At 46.0% G+C, this 14,882-nt stretch overlaps 1 protein-coding gene across 1 annotated transcript in view; it reads left to right on the top strand.

Moving 5' to 3' along the window:
- LOC311134471 (lysosomal-trafficking regulator-like) overlaps nucleotides 1-14,882 on the top strand; it is a gene marked incomplete at both ends in the record, with an annotated part of 162,828 nt that overhangs the window by 53,230 nt on the left and 94,716 nt on the right. Inside the window, 2 exon segments of the mRNA XM_084168154.1 lie at nucleotides 21-247; nucleotides 11,578-11,739. Coding sequence (XP_084024280.1) covers nucleotides 21-247; nucleotides 11,578-11,739 — 389 coding nt within the window.

Raw genomic sequence — 14,882 nt, 5'->3', positions numbered from 1 at the left:
TTTGCCATTCTGTTTGAAAGGTTGCACCACCCTGGGAGTGGAGGATCCAGGGAAGGACCCAGCTGGAGCTGTGAGCCCAGACCAGGGTGGGCAGGGGCAGGGGAAGGGGACCCAGAAGGATCCTTCCAGGAGGCTGGATGAAGGGTGGCCTCTACAGAGCATCAGAATGCTGGAGGCCCTGCTAGCTATCTGCCTGCACAGCGCTAACTCAGGCCTGCAGAGGATCGAACCGGAGCTTTCATTCCAGGTACCTAGACGTAGTACCATTCCAGGTACCTATCAATCAGCCCCATATCAATCAGCCCCATATCAATCAGCCCCATATCAATCAGCCCCATATCAATCAGCCCCATATCAATCAGCCCCATATCAATCAGCCCCATATCAATCAGCCCCATATCAATCAGCCCCATATCAATCAGCTCCAGAGTGTTGGGCCAGTAACCGAAAGGTCACTGGTTCGAAAACCCGAGCCGACAAGGTGAAACATCTGCCTATGTGCTCTTGAGCAAGGCACTTAAACATAATTTGCTCCAGGGGTGCTGTACTACTATGGCTGACCCTGTAAAACAACACATTACACTGGACCTATCATACTACTATGGCTGACCCTGTAGAACAACACATTACACTGCACCTATCATACTACTATGGCTGACCCTGTAAAACAACACATTACACTGGACCTATCATACTACTATGGCTGACCCTGTAGAACAACACATTACACTGGACCTATCATACTACTATGGCTGACCCTGTAGAACAACACATTACACTGGACCTATCATACTACTATGGCTGACCCTGTAAAACAACACATTACACTGGACCTATCATACTACTATGGCTGACCCTGTAAAACAACACATTACACTGGACCTATCATACTACTATGGCTGACCCTGTAAAACAACACATTACACTGGACCTATCATACTACTATGGCTGACCCTGTAGAACAACACATTACACTGGACCTATCATACTACTATGGCTGACCCTGTAGAACAACACATTACACTGGACCTATCATACTACTATGGCTGACCCTGTAAAACAACACATTACACTGGACCTATCATACTACTATGGCTGACCCTGTAAAACAACACATTACACTGGACCTATCATACTACTATGGCTGACCCTGCAGAACAACACATTACACTGCACCTATCATACTACTATGGCTGACCCTGTAAAACAACACATTACACTGGACCTATCATACTACTATGGCTGACCCTGTAGAACAACACATTACACTGGACCTATCATACTACTATGGCTGACCCTGTAGAACAACACATTACACTGGACCTATCATACTACTATGGCTGACCCTGTAAAACAACACATTACACTGCACCTATCATACTACTATGGCTGACCCTGTAAAACAACACATTACACTGCACCTATCATACTACTATGGCTGACCCTGTAAAACAGCACATTACACTGCACCTATCATACTACTATGGCTGACCCTGTAAAATAACACATTACACTGGACCTATCATACTACTATGGCTGACCCTGTAAAACAACACATTACACTGGACCTATCATACTACTATGGCTGACCCTGTAGAACAACACATTACACTGGACCTATCATACTACTATGGCTGACCCTGTAAAACAACACATTACACTGGACCTATCATACTACTATGGCTGACCCTGTAAAACAACACATTACACTGGACCTATCATACTACTATGGCTGACCCTGTAAAACAACACATTACACTGGACCTATCATACTACTATGGCTGACCCTGTAAAACAACACATTACACTGGACCTATCATACTACTATGGCTGACCCTGTAAAACAACACATTACACTGGACCTATCATACTATGGCTGACCCTGTAAAACAACACATTACACTGCACCAATCATACTACTATGGCTGACCCTGTAAAACAACACATTACACTGGACCTATCATACTACTATGGCTGACCCTGTAAAACAACACATTACACTGGACCTATCATACTACTATGGCTGACCCTGTAAAACAACACATTACACTGGACCTATCATACTACTATGGCTGACCCTGTAAAACAACACATTACACTGGACCTATCATACTATGGCTGACCCTGTAAAACAACACATTACACTGCACCAATCATACTACTATGGCTGACCCTGTAAAACAACACATTACACTGGACCTATCATACTACTATGGCTGACCCTGTAGAACAACACATTACACTGGACCTATCATACTACTATGGCTGACCCTGTAAAACAACACATTACACTGCACCTATCATACTACTATGGCTGACCCTGTAAAACAGCACATTACACTGCACCTATCATACTACTATGGCTGACCCTGTAAAATAACACATTACACTGGACCTATCATACTACTATGGCTGACCCTGTAAAACAACACATTACACTGGACCTATCATACTACTATGGCTGACCCTGTAGAACAACACATTACACTGGACCTATCATACTACTATGGCTGACCCTGTAAAACAACACATTACACTGGACCTATCATACTACTATGGCTGACCCTGTAAAACAACACATTACACTGGACCTATCATACTACTATGGCTGACCCTGTAAAACAACACATTACACTGGACCTATCATACTACTATGGCTGACCCTGTAAAACAACACATTACACTGGACCTATCATACTACTATGGCTGACCCTGTAAAACAACACATTACACTGGACCTATCATACTATGGCTGACCCTGTAAAACAACACATTACACTGCACCAATCATACTACTATGGCTGACCCTGTAAAACAACACATTACACTGGACCTATCTGGTGTATGTGACAATAAAACATATTTCTTTACTCCTTTGAAAGTGACAGATTGCATTCTACCTTTAAGGTAGATGAAAACATGCTTCCATACTGTATGGTTCCTGTCTTGCAAGCACCGAACCAACTTTGCTATTTTGTGATTCTTTTGGCATTTATCGTTACTTTTTTAGCACGAAATGTATCATTTCTTATGAGCGACAATAACTTTTTAACAACCTCAATTCTGGCTTCAACTTCGACTCATCTGCCCTTGGCTCTTTGTGTATCTCCGACCCAATCTTCGGACTACCCAAGAAGAAATGCCGGCGAAAAGAGGCAGGAGAGCGGGTGTCCTGGTGAGACTAAGGCAAAGGGGAAACCGGCCACCACTCCCCTCCATTCTATTTGTTAATAGAATCATTTGATAATAAGATGGATGACCTCCGGTCGCGGATTTGCTATCAACGGGACTCTCGTAACTGCAATATTCTCTGTTTTTCTGAAACATGGCTTTCGGACAAGATACCCCCTATGGCTATCCAACTCGATGGATTCTCCATTCACCGAGCGGACAGGACATCGGATTCAGGGAAATCCAGAGGGGGAGGGGTATGTCTCTTCATCAACAGCAAATGGTGTGCAGACTCTTAACACAGTGGAAGTCTCGACAAATGCCGCCCCTTCTACCTCCCGAGAGAGTTGACTGCTGTGTATATTCCACCTCAGGACAACAAGCTGGCACATAACCAACTGTACCAGGCTATAAACAAGCAGGAAACCATGCACCCGGAGGCTGCTTTCCTTGTTGCTGGTGATTTTAATTCCGCATCATTAAGACACATGATGCTAAACTTCTATCAACATGTCTCCTTCGCCACTAGGGGCAATAAAGGCCTAGACCACTGTTACTCAACCCACAAGCAAGAATACAAGGTCCTCCCTTGTCTCCCTTCAGAAAATCAGATCACGAGGCTATACTCCTGCTTCCTGTTTACAAACAGAAGCTCAAATCACGAAGTACCCGTGACATGAGCCGTAGAGAAATGGTCCACTGAATCAGAGGCTATGCTGCAGGACTGTTTTGCTAGCGCTGACTGAAATGTGTTCCAGGACTTCGCCGACAGCATTGACGAGCTAACCACCTACGTCACTGGCTTCATCGGCCCCACAGTGAAACCTCTTTTTGGTTTACACACACCAAACCCCTCCCCCTGCCTCTCATCTCAACAAAGTTGAGAGATCACATCTTCCATTTGAGGTTTGGTCCAAACGAATCGCTCATATGGAAACACATTGAGACATTATTTTACTGTAATAGAGGAGAAGTTAACTTTTCTAACGATACCCGTTTTATGTCTCAACTATTCAAATTGCGTGCAGAGCAGACAATACTAAAATGAGAGTATTAATGAACATTGATTCTGGAAAATGAATGCTCAGTTTATTGCGCATGGCATTGGGTTACCGCTGGCAGCATTTTAGCCATAGACTGTTATACTAGCTGTCTAGTCAGTGTTTTATAAAGGTGAAATAAGCAAAAAGCACAATTATATAAGGAATTGGCAACTCGTTCTAATTCTGAGAAATGAGGTAGGCCACTTGATTTCAACATCTGAACAAAGTGGACAGGCTAACATGCTGTTCAAACAGTTGGAGACAGACAGAAGGGTGTGTTCATAACAATTCAACCTTGTTAGCTAGCAAATAAATCCAAGTTGCCTAAACTTGAAATATAAAGATTAGCTGGCTAATCACTAGCATGTGGGCTTGAGAGATTGTTGATGAGACCTGTGTTAATTTTCTACAGCCTAATGCCTGCTAGAAGAAGTTAGTCATTATTAGTGAATGTGCATTATGCATGGTTTTAGTTAAATTTGTAACAAACAGGGCATTTTCATAGCTAGACTTGAAAGCCAGATCAGTGATTATTGCAAAAAAAAGCAGGTTAAAGTATTTTGACCCTGTAGACAAAACTCGATTTATTACTACCATTACGCTGCTGTTTGTTGATTATTCAGGACCATTAGTATCGACAGTCAGGTCCATAAATATTTGGACATTGACCATGTTATTATTATTCAGCTGTCTACCACAGCATATTGGAGTTGGAATTAAATAATAAAGTGCAGACTTTCAGCTTTAATTTGAGGGTATTTACATCCAAATGGGGTGAACGGTGAAGGAATTACAGCACTTTTTATATGTGGTCCCCCCCCTTTTTAAGGGACATAAAGTCATTGGACAATTGGCTGCTCAGCTGTTCCATGGCCAGGGGTGTGATTGGCTGCTCAGCTGTTCCATGGCCAGGGGTGTGATTGGCTGCTCAGCTGTTCCATGGCCAGGTGTGTGATTGGCTGCTCAGCTGTTCCATGACCAGGTGTGTGTTTGGCTGCTCAGCTGTTCCATGACCAGGTGTGTGATTGGCTGCTCAGCTGCTCCATGACCAGGTGTGTGATTGGCTGCTCAGCTGTTCCGTGACCAGGTGTGTGTTTGGCTGCTCAGCTGCTCCGTGACAAGATGTGTGATTTGGCTGCTCAGCTTTTCCGTGACCAGGTGTGTGTTTGGCTGCTCAGCTGCTCCATGACCAGGTGTGTGTTTGGCTGCTCAGCTGTTCCATGGCCAGGTGTGTGTTTGGCTGCTCAGCTGTTCCATGACCAGGTGTGTGATTGGCTGCTCAGCTGTTCCGTGACCAGGTGTGTGATTGGCTGCTCAGCTGTTCCATGGCCAGGTGTGTGTTTGGCTGCTCAGCTGTTCCATGACCAGGTGTGTGATTGGCTGCTCAGCTGTTCCGTGACCAGGTGTGTGATTGTCTGCTCAGCTGCTCCATGACCAGGTGTGTGTTATTCCCTCATTAGTTCATTTACAAGGAAGCAGATAAAAGGTCTAGAGTTGATTTCTAGTGTGGCATTTGCATTTGGAATCTGTTGCTGTTAACCCTCAATATGAAGGCCAAAGAGCTGAGTGAATCAAGCCGTCACTAGGCTGAAAAATCTAAACAAACCCATCAGAGAGAAAGCAAAAACATTAGTTGTGGACAAATCAACTATTTGGTACATTCTTAAAAAGAAAGAACGCACTTGTGAGCTCAGGAAAACCAAAAGGCCCGGAAGACCACAGAAAACAACTGTGGTGAATGACAGAATAATGATTTCCCTGGTGAAGAAAAACCCCTTGACAACAGTTGGCCAGATCAAGAACACCCTCCAGGAGGTAGGAGTATCTGTGTCAAAGTCAAGAGAAGACTTCACCAGAGTAAATACAGAGGGTTTACCACAAGATTTAAACCATTGGTAAGCCTCAAAAACAGGAAGACCAGATTAAAAACCTTAAAAAGCCTGAACAGTTCTGGAACAACATCCCATGGACAGATGAGACAAAGATCAACTTGTACCAGAATGATGGGAAGAGAAGAGCATGGAGAAGGGAAGGAACTGCTCATGATCCGAAGCATACCACCTCATCTGTGAAGCATGGTGGAGGTAGTGTTATGGCGTGGGCATGTATGGCTGCCAATGGAACTCGTTCCCTTGTATTTATTGATGATGTGACTGCTGACAAAAGCAGCAGGATGAATTCTGATGTGTTTAGGGCTTTTTTACCTGCTCAGATTCAGCCAAATGCTTCAAAACTCATTGGATGACGCTTCACAGTGCAGATGGACAATGACCTGAATCATACTGCGAAAGCAACCCAATACTTTTTTTTAAGGCACAGAAGTAGAATGTTCTGCAATGGCCAAGTCAATCACCTGACCTGAAACCAATTGAGCATGCATTCACTTGCTGAATGCAAAACTGAAGGCAAAACGCCCCAAGAACAAGCAGAAACTGAAGACAGCTGCAGTAAAGGCCTGGCAGAGCATCACCAGGGAAGAAACCCAGCATCAGGTGATGCCTATGGCTTCCAGACTTCAGGCAGTCATTGACTGCAAAGGATTTGTAACCAAGTATTAAAGCTCACAATTTAATTCATGATTATGTTAGTTTGTCCAATTACTTTTGAGCCCCTAAAATTGGGGGGCTATGTATAAAATGGTTGTAATTCCTACACGGTTCAGACAATCATTTTGACAAAACCCTTAAATTAAAGATGACATCTTGATTGTTTGTTTGATTGAAATCCAGAAAATCCCATTGTATGATTTTTATGTAATTAATTTGCATTTTATTGCATGACATAAGTATTTGATCTGAAAAGCAGAACTTAATATTTGGTACAGAAACCTTTGTTTGCAATTACAGAGATCATACGTTTCCTGTAGGTCTTGACCAGGTTTGCACACACTGCATCAGGGATTTTGGCCCAGTCCTCCATACAGACCTTCTCCAGATCCTTCAGGTTTCGGGGCTGTCGCTGGGCAATATGGACTTTCAGCTCCCTCCAAAGATGTTCTATTGGGTTCAGGTCTGGAGACTGGCTAGGCCACTCCAGGACCTTGAGATGCTTCTTACGGAGCCACTCCTTAGTTGCCCTGGCTGTGTGTTTCGGGTCGTTGTCATGCTGGAAGACCCAGCCACGACCCATCTTCAATGCTCTTACTGAGGGAAGGAGGTTGTTGGCCAAGATCTCGCGATACATGGCCCATCCATCCTCCCCTCAATACGGTGCAGTCGTCCTGTCCCCTTTGCAGAAAAACATCCCCAAAGAATGATGTTTCCACCTCCATGCTTCACGGTTGGGATGGTGTTCTTGGGGTTGTACTCATCCTTCTTCTTCCTCCAAACACGGCGAGTGGAGTTTAGACCAAAAAGCTCTATTTTTGTCTCATCAGACCACATGACCTTCTCCCATTCCTCCTCTGCACCATTCAGATGGTCATTGGCAAACTTCAGACGGGCCTGGACATGCGCTGGCTTGAGCAGGGGGACCTTGCGTGTGCTGCAGAATTTTAATCCATGACGGCGTAGTGTGTTACTAATGGTTTTCTTTGAGACTGTGGTCCCAGCTCTCTTCAGGTCATTGACCAGGTCCTGCCGTGTAGTTCTGGGCTGATCCCTCACTTTCCTCATGATCATTGATGCCCCACGAGGTGAGATCTTGCATGGAGCCCCAGACCGAGGGTGATTGACCGTCATCTTAGTGGTTAAGAGCGTTGTGCCAGTAACCAAAAGGTCGCTGGTTCTAATCTCCGAGCCGACTAGGTGAAAAATCTGTCGATGTGCCCTTGAGCAAGGCACTTAACCCTAATTGCTCCTGTAAGTCGCTCTGGATAAGAGCGTCTGCTAAATGATTAATTATTATTATTATAATTATTATTGAACTTCTTCCATTTTCTAATAATTGCGCCAACAGTTGTTGCCTTCTCACCAAGCTGCTTGCCTATTGTCCTGTAGCCCATCCCAGCCTTGTGCAGGTCTACAATTTTATCCCTGATGTCCTTACACAGCTCTCTGGTCTTGGCCATTGTGGAGAGGTTGGAGTCTGTTTGATTGAGTGTGTGGACAGGTGTCTTTTATACAGGTAACGAGTTCAAACAGGTGCAGTTAATACAGGTAATGAGTGGAGAACAGGAGGGCTTCTTAAAGAAAAACTAACAGGTCTGTGAGAGCCGGAATTCTTACTGGTTGGTAGGTGATCAAATACTTATGTCATGCAATAAAATGCAAATTAATTACTAAAAAATCATACAATGTGATTTTCTGGATTTTTGTCTACATGCTTTGTAAGTAGGAAAACCTGCAAAATCGGCAGTGTATCAAATACTTGTTCTCCCCACTGTATATCAACATCAACTGTTCAGATGAAACTGTGTGAATCAGTCCTTCATGGTCGAATTGCTGCAAAAAAACAACTACTAAAGGACGCCAATAATAAGAAGAGACTTGCTTGGGCCAAGAAACACGAGCAATGGACATTAGACCAGTGGAAATGTGTCCTTTGGTCTGGAGTCCAAATTTGAGATTTTTGGTTCCAACCGCCGCGTCTTTGTGAGACGTAGTGTGTGTGAACGGATTATCTCCGCATGTGTAGTTCCCACTGTGAAGCATGGAGGAGGAGGTGTTATGGTGTGGGGGTGCTTTGCTGGTGACACTGTCTGTGATTTATTTAGAATTCAAGGCGCACTTAACCAGCATGGCTACCACAGCATTTTGCAGCGATACGCCATCCCATCTGGTTTGGGCTTAGTGGGACTATCATTTGTTTTTCAACAGGACAATATCCCAACACACCTCCAGGCTGTGTAAGGGCTATTTGACCAAGAAGGAGAGTGATGGAGTGCTGCATCAGATGACCTGGCCTCCACAATCCCCCGACCTCAACCCAATTGATATGGTTTGGGATGAGTCAGACCGCAGAGTGAAGGAAAAGCAGCCAACAAGTGCTCAGCATATGTGGGAACTCCTTCAAGACTGTTGGAAAAGCATTCCAGGTGAAGCTGGTTGAGAGAATACCAAGAGTGTGCAAAGCTGTCATCAAGGCAAAGGGTGGCTACTTCGAAGAATCTCAAATATAAAATATATTTTGATTTATTTAACACTTTTTTGGTTACTACATGATTCCATGTGTTATTGCATAGTTTTGATGTCTTCAATATTATTCTACAATGTAGAAAATAGTAAAAATAAAGAAAAAACCTTGAATGAGTAGGTGTTCTAAAACTTCTGACGGGTACTGTATATACTTTTCAGCCCTGTTTACATGTATATATTACCATTCGTATATTATCATAGTATTCATATATTCCTGCTACCAGTCACTTTTCAGCCCCGTTTACACACACACACACACACACACACACACACACACACACACACACACACACACATATATATATATATATATACAGTGGGGAAAAAAAGTATTTAGTCAGCCACCAATTGTGCAAGTTCTCCCACTTAAAAAGATGAGAGAGGCCTGTCATTTTCATCATAGGTACACATCAACTATGACAGACAAATTGAGAAAAAAATATCCAGAAAATCACATTGTAGGATTTTTAATGAATTTATTTGCAAATTATGGTGGAAAATAAGTATTTGGTCACCTACAAACAAGCAAGATTTCTGGCTCTCACAGACCTGTAACTTCTTCTTTAAGAGGCTCCTCTGTCCTCCACTCGTTACCTGTATTAATGGCACCTGTTTGAACTTGTTATCAGTATAAAAGACACCTGTCCACAACCTCAAACAGTCACACTCCAAACTCCACTATGGTCAAGACCAAAGAGCTGTCAAAGGACACCAGAAACAAAATTGTAGACCTGCACCAGGCTGGGAAGACTGAATCTGCAATAGGTAAGCAGCTTGGTTTGAAGAAATCAACTGTGGGAGCAATTATTAGGAAATGGAAGACATACAAGACCACTGATAATCTCCCTCGATCTGGGGCTCCACGCAAGATCTCACCCCGTGGGGTCAAAATGATCACAAGAACGGTGAGCAAAAATCCCAGAACCACACGGGGGGACCTAGTGAATGACCTGCAGAGAGCTGGGACCAAAGTAACAAAGCATACCATCAGTAACACACTACTCCGCCAGGGACTCAAATCCTGCATTGCCAGACGTGTCCCCCTGCTTAAGCCAGTACATGTCCAGGCCCGTCTGAAGTTTGCTAGAGTGCATTTGGATGATCCAGAAGAGGATTGGGAGAATGTCATATGGTCAGATGAAACCAAAATATAACTTTTTGGTAAAAACTCAACTCATCGTGTTTGGAGGACAAAGAATGCTGAGTTGCATCCAAAGAACACTATACCTACTGTGAAGCATGGGGGTGGAAACATCATGCTTTGGGGCTGTTTTTCTGCAAAGGGACCAGGACGACTGATCCGTGTAAAGGAAAGAATGAATGGGGCCATGTATCGTGAGATTTTGAGTGAAAACCTCCTTCCATCAGCAAGGGCATTGAAGATGAAACGTGGCTGGGTCTTTTAGCATGACAATGATCCCAAACACACCTCCCGGGCAACGAAGGAGTGGCTTCGTAAGAAGCATTTCAAGGTCCTGGAGTGGCCTAGCCAGTCTCCAGATCTCAACCCCATAGAAAATCTTTGGAGGGAGTTGAAAGTCCGTGTTGCCCAGCGACAGCCCCAAAACATCACTGCTCTAGAGGAGATCTGCATGGAGGAATGGGCCAAAATACCAGCAACAGTGTGTGAAAACCTTGTGAAGACTTACAGAAAACGTTTGACCTGTGTCATTGCCTACAAGGGGTATATAACAAAGTATTGAGAAACTTTTGTTATTGACCAAATACTTATTTTCCACCATAATTTGCAAATAAATTCATAAAAAATCCTACAATGTGATTTTTCTGGATTTTTTTCTTCTCATTTTGTCTGTCATAGTTGACATGTACCTATGATGAAAATTACAGGCCTCTCTCATCTTTTTAAGTGGGAGAACTTGCACAATTGTAGGCTGACTAAATACTTTTTTTCCCCACTGTATATATATATATATATATGTATATTACCATAGTATTTATATATTCCTGCTAACAGTCACTTTTTACGTATAATCCCACCTCAACCACTCCAGTACCCCTGCACATTGAATAAGGTACTGACACTGACCGTTGGGAAAGAGCTCTCAAGTAAGAATGTCACTGTATTGTTTTACATCTGTTGTATCCTGTATTGTTTTACACCTGTTGTATCCTGTATTGTTTTACACCTGTTGTATCCTGTGCATGTGGCGAATAAACGTTGAAACTTGAAACTAGATAGGTAGATGGATACATGGACAGACAGACAGACAGACAGATAGTTTAGCTTTGAATCAAAAGAGATTGATCTATCTATCTTTCCCCTGCAGATCCAGTCAGTGGAGGAGACGCTGGTAGAGGTCAGGGATCAGCTGTCCCGCTCCGGGGTGGTGAACTCTGATCTGGCCGTGCCCCTGTTTGACTTCCTGCTCCGTGTGGCCCTGGCCGAGGTCTGCTCCAGCCCCGAACCACAGGAGGACAAGGCTGAGAGGGTGAGTTTTGTCTGGGGAGAGAAGGGATACCATAGTCCCAGATCTGCTATAACCAACTACCCCCACCCCCCAAAAAAAACTGGCATGACAATGACTATAGTAGTTAAAAAGGCTAGGAAGGGGACTAGTGGTCAGGCTAGGGAGGGGACTAGTGGTCAGGCTAGGGAGGGATATTAGTGGTCAGGCTAGGGAGGGGACTAGTGGTCAGGCAGGGAGGGGATTAGTGGTCAGGCAGGGAGGGGACTAGTGGTCAGGCAGGGAGGGGACTAGTGGTCAGGCTAGGGAGGGGGATTAGTGGTCAGGCTAGGGAGGGGATTAGTGGTCAGGCAGGGAGGGGACTAGTGGTCAGGCAGGGAGGGGACTAGTGGTCAGGCTAGGGAGGGGGATTAGTGGTCAGGCAGGGAGGGGGACTAGTGGTCAGGCAGGGAGGGGACTAGTGGTTAGGCTAGGGAGGGGACTAGTGGTTAGGCTAGGGAGGGGACTAGTGGTCAGGCTAGGGAGGGGACTAGTGGTCAGGCTAGGGAGGGGACTAGTGGTTAGGCTAGGGAGGGAGATTAGTGGTCAGGCTAGGGAGGGGACTAGTGGTCAGGCTAGGGAGGGGGACTAGTGGTTAGGCTAGGGAGGGAGATTAGTGGTCAGGCTAGGGAGGGGACTAGTGGTCAGGCTAGGGAGGGGACTAGTGGTCAGGCTAGGGAGGGGGACTAGTGGTTAGGCTAGGGAGGGAGATTAGTGGTCAGGCTAGGGAGGGGACTAGTGGTCAGGCTAGGGAGGGGACTAGTGGTTAGGCTAGGGAGGGAGACTAGTGGTCAGGCTAGGGATGGGATTAGTGGTCAGGCTAGGGATGGGATTAGTGGTCAGGCAGGGAGGGGGACTAGTGGTCAGGCAGGGAGGGGACTAGTGGTCAGGCTAGGGAGGGGGATTAGTGGTCAGGCAGGGAGGGGGACTAGTGGTCAGGCAGGGAGGGGACTAGTGGTCAGGCTAGGGAGGGGGATTAGTGGTCAGGCAGGGAGGGGGACTAGTGGTCAGGCAGGGAGGGGACTAGTGGTTAGGCTAGGGAGGGGACTAGTGGTTAGGCTAGGGAGGGGACTAGTGGTCAGGCTAGGGAGGGGACTAGTGGTCAGGCTAGGGAGGGGACTAGTGGTTAGGCTAGGGAGGGGACTAGTGGTTAGGCTAGGGAGGGGACTAGTGGTCAGGCTAGGGAGGGGACTAGTGGTCAGGCTAGGGAGGGGGACTAGTGGTTAGGCTAGGGAGGGAGATTAGTGGTCAGGCTAGGGAGGGGACTAGTGGTCAGGCTAGGGAGGGGACTAGTGGTTAGGCTAGGGAGGGAGACTAGTGGTCAGGCTAGGGAGGGGACTAGTGGTCAGGCTAGGGAGGGGACTAGTGGTCAGGCTAGTGAGGGAGACTAGTGGTCAGGCTAGGGAGGGAGATTAGTGGTCAGGCTAGGGAGGGAGATTAGTGGTCAGGCTAGGGAGGGGACTAGTGGTCAGGCTAGGGAGGGAGACTAGTGGTCAGGCAGGGAGGAGACTAGTGGTCAGGCTAGGGAGGGGACTAGTGGTCAGGCTAGGGAGGGGACTAGTGGAACTAATTAATTAAGACCTGGAGGTGTGAACATACAGAAGTGTGCTTCTTTGGTCCAACTGGTTTCTGAGGTTTATGTAGGCTAATATAGTGTAATGGGTTGTGTTTGCTTTGACATAACCTTTAGACAAGCCTCATACAACAGGACCAGATACATAACCTTTAGACAAGCCTCATACAACAGGACCAGATACATAACCTTTAGACAAGCCTCATACAACAGGACCAGATACATAACCTTTAGACAAGCCTCATACAACAGGACCAGATACATAACCTTTAGACAAGCCTCATACAACAGGACCAGATACATAACCTTTAGACAAGCCTCATACAACAGGACCAGATACATAACCTTTAGACAAGCCTCATACAACAGGACCAGATACAAAACATTGAACAGGGAGGTTATGCCTTTGGATAACCAGATACTAGTGTATATTTTGGATGATCTTGTCCGCTCTGCAGGGAAATGGCTGATCCATAAGGAGGAGGACAAATAACATAGTAGGAAGGAACCTGGACAAAATGTTGTAAAATAAAGATACTGTAATTCCTAATGTGCTCAGCTGTAGTCACCTGACTATCTGGCCGAAGGTCTAGTCACCTGACTATCTGGCCGAAGGTGTAGTCACCTGACTATCTGGCCGAAGGTGTGGTCACCTGACTATCTGGCCGAAGGTGTGGTCACCTGACTATCTGGCCGAAGGTCTAGTCACCTGACTATCTGGCCGAAGGTGTAGTCACCTGACTATCTGGCCGAAGGTGTGGTCACCTGACTATCTGGCCGAAGGTGTGGTCACCTGACTATCTGGCCGAAGGTGTGGTCACCTGACTATCTGGCCGAAGGTGTGGTCACCTGACTATCTGGCCGAAGGTGTAGTCACCTGACTATCTGGCCGAAGGTGTAGTCACCTGACTATCTGGCCGAAGGTGTGGTCACCTGACTATCTGGCCGAAGGTGTGGTCACCTGACTATCTGGCCGAAGGTGTGGTCACCTGACTATCTGGCCGAAGGTCTAGTCACCTGACTATCTGGCCGAAGGTGTAGTCACCTGACTATCTGGCCGAAGGTGTGGTCACCTGACTATCTGGCCGAAGGTGTGGTCACCTGACTATCTGGCCGAAGGTGTGGTCACCTGACTATCTGGCCGAAGGTGTAGTCACCTGACTATCTGGCCGAAGGTGTGGTCACCTGACTATCTGGCCGAAGGTGTAGTCACCTGACTATCTGGCCGAAGGTGTAGTCACCTGACTATCTGGCCGAAGGTGTAGTCACCTGACTATCCTGCCGAAGCTGTAGTCACCTGACTATCTGGCCGAAGGTGTGGTCACCTGACTATCTGGCCGAAGGTGTGGTCACCTGACTATCTGGCCGAAGGTGTAGTCACCTGACTATCTGGCCGAAGGTGTAGTCACCTGACTATCTGGCCGAAGCTGTAGTCACCTGACTATCTGGCCGAAGCTGTAGTCACCTGACTATCTGGCCGAAGCTGTAGTCACCTGACTATCTGGCCGAAGCTGTAGTCACCTGACTATCTGGCCGAAGCTGTAGTCACCTGACT

Source organism: Coregonus lavaretus (assembly GCF_964263955.1).
Source record: "Coregonus lavaretus genome assembly, chromosome: 1".
In the NCBI taxonomy this organism is placed as follows: Eukaryota; Metazoa; Chordata; class Actinopteri; order Salmoniformes; family Salmonidae; genus Coregonus; species Coregonus lavaretus.
This window is presented reverse-complemented; position numbering and strand designations above follow the sequence as displayed.